This window comes from Mizuhopecten yessoensis, unplaced genomic scaffold, assembly GCF_002113885.1.
Source record: "Mizuhopecten yessoensis strain PY_sf001 unplaced genomic scaffold, ASM211388v2 scaffold4537, whole genome shotgun sequence".
In the NCBI taxonomy this organism is placed as follows: Eukaryota; Metazoa; Mollusca; class Bivalvia; order Pectinida; family Pectinidae; genus Mizuhopecten; species Mizuhopecten yessoensis.
The window spans coordinates 1,002,928-1,009,306 of record NW_018405596.1 but is presented as its reverse complement, the minus strand read 5'-3'; the positions used below and the strand labels follow the sequence as shown (position 1 = coordinate 1,009,306).

Genomic DNA, 6,379 nt, shown 5'->3' with positions numbered 1-6,379 from the left:
GATAAGGAACCTTTCCACGCTACAATAACAAAGCGTCTTATCTTTAGAACGAGAAAAAATGACTGTGTTCAGTTTAGCTTCCAGTATTTGTCTGGTAGTTGCGTTTGGTATGTATATCATTGTTATTTTCCATTTTACACTTTATTTACAATGAATGAACAATACTGTTATCAGAGATGTCAAGAAACGACGAGTTAAAATTATTTTCAAGAAACATCAACTGTTATTCAGCCGTTTAATAATCATTGTATAAATACTGATTGTATATAGATGTAGATTGGATTTGTATGCTACTATTTATGAAAATTAATGGATGATTTAATAATATATAAATTTTAATCGACAAGAAGTACCAACATATGTAAGTACTTTATTAATGATAAGAGATTCATCAATATATACTATTAATTTGTTATTAATGCTAAAAGATACATTTACGAAGTCATTTACGGTAATTTTTATTATTAAAGGACCCCTGTACCAGTGCCAAAATTTGTAAATAAGAATTTGAAACATTGTGTTTTTTTCGGTAAGACTATCGCTTTTGTTATACTAGCGCTCTAACCGTGTGGGATGCCTTGTCAGTGGAAGTGTCCTGTCTCAACTGTGCTGTTGCTATATCCTACATATATACGGGGGGAGGTTACTGTATAAACGAAAAGAAACATAGCAGCGGAACAGGAATCCTTGAAGCCAAATATCTATCTTAGTACTTATTTATAACAATATAATAATGAGAGACTATTGGTTATAACAACACATCACGTTTATTTCTAAACATTTTCTTCAGATTGGTAAGTATGGATTATGAAAAAATGTGTTTCTATGTGACATTTCGATGACTAGTACGGAATGTACTCTGTCACCTTACTTAAACAAATGACTAGTGAAGCGTATGTACACAAAAGTGTAAGATGTGTTCGAGTTGTCCACAAATCGATGTCGATTAAGTTACGCTCAAACAAAGCGTAGATGAATCGAGTCATTTCAGAACATATATGACAATTAATTGTACATACGCTTACAGCGTAGCCGAATCGACATCGATTTGTGGCCAACTCGTACACATTTTACACCTTTGTGTACATACGCTTCACTGGTCATTTGTTTGATAAAGGTGGCAGAGTACATACCGGACTAGTCATCGAAACGTCACATTGAATCATTTATTGCCTGTGTTACAAAAATCTTTTCATTAAACATATCACTTTTATTTTATACGTAATAACTAACGTATTGATATATCAACTTATACCGCTTAAGTTATTTATATATATATATATATATATTGTTTTAATGGCCTTAAATACTGAAGGAACCGTAAGTGGATTTGGTGACTGTCCGGATGAGTGGGTATCTTTCCAGGATTCCTGTTACTACTTCGTTAATAACCATACAACATGGCACGCTTCTTCAGTAAGTTATGTATAGCACCACGTGAATTAACACTTATATATAATTCCTCTAAATGTACATACTATTGCTAACCCACGAAATAATGGAAAACAATCGCTAAACAGATGGCGACATTGTCACTTTATTGGTTTACGTACCATTCAACGAACACCACACACAGTAAAATGTATATAATATTTAATTTTCGTTTTGTAATTAATATATTACCGTATAAGAAGGGCATAAAAATATTGCTAAAAGCAGAAAACTAGAACATAGTGAAATCTTAATATTGTAAAATAGTGAAAAGTGTTTTAAACAATGTTTATTGTAATCGAGGTGGCAAATGAAAGGAAGGGCACTACATCGAGGTTAAAGTTAATATCTAAACCAGTTACAATTGTATACCATTTCCAGGAACGGTTAAGATGAAGTTATTTTATTTATAACACTTATCGTAATATATATTCATTGTATCTAATTTTGTGATTTTGTTTTGTTAATTTACAACGGTTTTAACTTATTGTTTATAGTAACCTTCTTAATGTATACTTTACTGCATAGTTTTAACTCGATGTAAAACAATGTATTACGTTTAGAGACATACCTATCATCATGTAGTAGATAAATATAGTATATATGTAATTCTATTAAATGTTTGGCATTGGATATGTGGTGTTCAATGTATACCACTTAATTATTATGATTCAATGAATAAAATATATAATCATCAATCTATGGCATACAATACAATACATTAGCCATCATGTTATTAATTCTTAATTTATAACTTAACTATGTATGATTATAAAGTGTTTTCTTTAAAGCTGATATTGTATGATAAGAACCATCACCGAGCTATACCAAAACATTTTTCCTACGCCGAAACCACCCTAAGTAAACATTATGTTTACATTGCAAGTCAGGTGTCGCCTCGTGTATCACTGTACGTCCTTATAGCAGATTCTTTCATCGTAGGGGATTTTTTTGTTAAGTGGCCTTGAAGAGACACAATCTGGTCTGCTGTCTCTGTTAAAACACGTGTGATATATATCTTTTCTTTTCAAAATTTCCCTGTTTCGGTGATATCCACCTAAGCACACGTCTTCGTATGATCCTGGCTGTTTGGAGGACATCATCCTCGATACTCCAGCGGTTACGCTCGCTTACGCTTTCAGCACCCCTGGAATATGTCATAGCAAAATTGAAGTCACTAGGCTGTTACTTGTCCTTTGAAGATTACAAAATCCGACACCCGAACTCAATCCTTATCAATTTTTACCGTTACGCGACTGCGATATTCTTTTAATGTACATCAAAGGAACGTCCTATTAATAGCTATGGTCATTTAAGGACGTGCCAGGTTTTGGTGGTGGAGAAAAGACAGAGTTCCCGGAGAACAACCACCGACAAACGGCCAGTACCGTGCGATTGCTCCACGAAGGTCTCGAACTCACGATCCAGTGGTGGAGGGCTAGTGGGAGCAGAATGTCAGACGCCTTAACCACTTGGCCACTGCATACAATAAAACATGCTTAAACTCACGTAGATAGCTGCTAACCATCTGTGATGTACTTGTTAATATACAAGTGTCTGTCGACCTTTTACATTGGGAATATATCGATGTAGGAATTAATATTCTATAGCTAGTTAATGGTTCTTAGCCTGCACTTACTTACTTAACACCTGTACATAAAGTGTGTATCAGTTTGATAATATTATAAATCAGAAAAATGATCATTACGGACGAATAAATAAGTTTGATAATATATATCGAATAATATCAATATATATATACATCATATTGTGCGTATAGTCAACGACTTACCACTGCTGCCTTTCTCCTCCTTCAGGCATATTGTCAAAGTCTGCAGTCCGAGATTGTAGCTGTGGACTCCCAAGTCGAAAATGACTTTCTGGTGAGGTATATGCGTCGTTTTGGATGTAAGTGTATACTGTGGAGCTAACCATGTTATGTTCTGGACCTAAGGGCGAAAAAACACCAATAGAAACAGTTCTTTTGAAAGTAAAATACGTTGGTTTATTTTGATATTTTGTACATTACCCAATTTAATAGGTTTTGCCCTTATGTGGATAATTGGTGATAGATATCAAGTTTCAAATGACTGCCAATTATGTAAATTAAATTAAAGAAATCATATAGACGTTTTCATGGTTAATATGTTAATATTTATTGCTGATGAGATTTTTTAGTAAATTTCGAAATTCATTGGCATTCAAACACCAATTTCCAGACCAAAACATCAACATTTTTCTATGTAATAAAATATTATTTTAATATGATATAGCATGGTGCGAAACAGACGTAGTCGAATATTTCTCCTAATCTACATTTAACTGTACTTTGTTTGAGGTGCCTTCAATACGCCCTTTTGGATCGATGCGACTGATATGATTACGGACGGTGTTTGGGTATGGGCCTCCTCGATGTCTCCACTTTCCTACTTCAACTGGGGTCCCAAGGAACCGAACGGCCAGACCAACGAAGACTGCATCAGCGTTATGCATGACTCTGGGACGTGGTACGACTTATCATGTAGAGCCCCCTTGTACTATGTCTGCGAACGAAAGTAAGGACAACAAATGTTCCTTTAAAAGGAATCAAATAATTGTGGCAATTAGAATAGTTCAAATACTATTGCTCTTGAAAGTATTCGCATTTCAATTAATAAGAAATATTACTTTGACATACAGACCGTCAGTATTTGCAGTTAAAAACAATTCTGAAAAAATGATGTCGACACAGAGAGAGACTAATATGGAGCTAGATTATTGAACTCTTCAAAAGAATATATATTTATTTTGTTATTGTTGCCATTTGAAGATTAATGTTATTACCATTTTTTAAATTACGTTTTATAACTACTGGGATGAATATAGACAGCTGCCTGTAGCATTATGTACCTCAGACTTGCTAATACTGACTTAACAGCCTTCGTGTATGTTAGCATTTTGTAACGACGTTACAACTCGGTAAACGATCCATTGGAGTTTATTCGCAGACGAGTACAGACATTGCTTTATTACAAGCTGTTGGGAGCCATCTTTTCCGAATCCCAGAACAAGACTCTCTTATAGTCTTTATCACATTGATGCTTAAAGCTATAGTCCGTATCCGAAATGTATAAATATAGACCAATAACACTACAGTGCATAGCTTATTGTGTTATCTGCTGATATACATCATGATACGTTTTCATTTGGTACACTTTCACCTTATTTTTTTCTTACAGGACGCAACCGAAAATATGCACAGAAGGGAGTACTGTAATTGGATGAACAGAAACGTATTTCTGATTCTATTGTGATTTGTACTTTTGTTGTAAATAAAATAAATAAGAGCAATCAGTTTTATCTGACTATTTCCTTTTCTGATTTCATAAAGGAAACAAACAAATTTAGGAAATATCCTTGATAAATTATCAATTACCGAGAACGGACCCCGACTGAAAAGCTTCTCTTACTGCAGGTAGGGTGAAGTAATTTTATGAGTACAGACTGTTGCATTACACTCGTCATCTATGGGTGGTCGGGTGGTGCAGTGGATAGCACATTTGCCTTTCAACAAAGCGGCCGGGGTTCGATTCCACGATAGGAAGTGAAAAAGTATGGGGTCACCTGCCCGACCGCGTGGGTTTTCTCTGGGTATTCCGGTTTCATACCACAATAAAACCCCTCGCGCGCTAAGATCCGGGCCATCAAGAGTGATTAATATAAGTTGAAATAATGTGTTTCATAATTGTCGCAAAATGAATAAAGTTTTTATATTCTTCTACTTTGACAATTGATGTTGACTTACGTGAATTTTGCTTAAAGTTTTAGACGTTGGAGTGGTGCGTCCGTGTTTTGGTCTCTCTTAAAATAATTTTATGTCTTACGGTTTAGACTTTGACTTATTGACGTTATGACGCTGTGATATATGATATATTAATTTTTATTACTTATAAATATTGCACAAAGGAACCAAAAAACCCCACTAAAACGACAGGAATGGCTTAATGCGCCAATAAATAGGAGAAGTACATTACAAGTTACTGCACCATATTTGGTATCCGTCATTGAGTCTCCTACCATAAATACCGGTTGACAATGGTCCTAAGCTAAGACACGTGTATCCAATAAAAAATAAAGGATCATGAGCAAACTTCTGAAGATACAGAGACGAAACCAGAAAACGTTGATCAAAGTCAGTATCTAATTTATTCGGTAAATTACCTTTACAATAATATTGTGTTGCAACTTAGTCTAAATTCGTAGCTAAGTATCATTGTTATGTTATCTTTTTTACTTTTGTTACACGCTGTTTAATTTAGGCGAGCAAAACGTATGTTTACTTATGAATTCAGGCCAAGCACGCCGTTCCGAACCAATCTTTATAAAATAAAAAATAAAACCGGATGTGAAATCTTTGTTTTGAACTGTAAAATGTTTCATGCACAAAAAGACGATGATGACTTTATATGGCAAGCAAAAGATGTGCATAAGAAGAAATATGAATTCTGTATTTTAAGATTACGAAAAAAAATATATTGTGCGAGATATTGTTTATATGTAATGAAATATCTAATATGTCTTCGAGATATCTTATTTGTTTATAAGATTTCTCTCATAAGGATAATGATATATTGTATATATTAGAAATGAAACACAGAATAAACATAGTTCCGTGAAGAAAAGCGAACCTATTGTTATAAACGTAAGTAATGGTGACATTTTACATTAAATGATAACGCTCGTATAGCTATTTTCAGAGCTTATCACCCAAGAAGTTCGTAAATATCGTCCTCATCACACAACACTTGCTGGCGATTGGCGACTCATGCGCCGACTGATTGGTAAACAAACTGATACTGATTCTGTCCCAGCATTATACGACGCTGACAGCAATTTGTTAGTGCATGTCGAAATTAGTAAAGCAAATGTGTTCAATTAGTATTTTTGTTCGATATCTAATATCGATTAA

At 34.3% G+C, this 6,379-nt stretch overlaps 1 protein-coding gene across 1 annotated transcript; it reads left to right on the top strand.

Moving 5' to 3' along the window:
• On the top strand, nucleotides 1-4,765 carry LOC110449263 (low affinity immunoglobulin epsilon Fc receptor-like). The gene is made up of 5 exons (XM_021496012.1): nucleotides 1-107; nucleotides 1,316-1,416; nucleotides 3,249-3,339; nucleotides 3,770-3,986; nucleotides 4,650-4,765. The coding sequence occupies exons 1-5, from the start codon at nucleotides 59-61 to the stop codon at nucleotides 4,693-4,695; spliced, it is 504 nt and encodes a 167-aa protein (XP_021351687.1). The 5' UTR covers nucleotides 1-58; the 3' UTR covers nucleotides 4,696-4,765.
• Nucleotides 4,766-6,379: the final 1,614 nt, after the last annotated feature.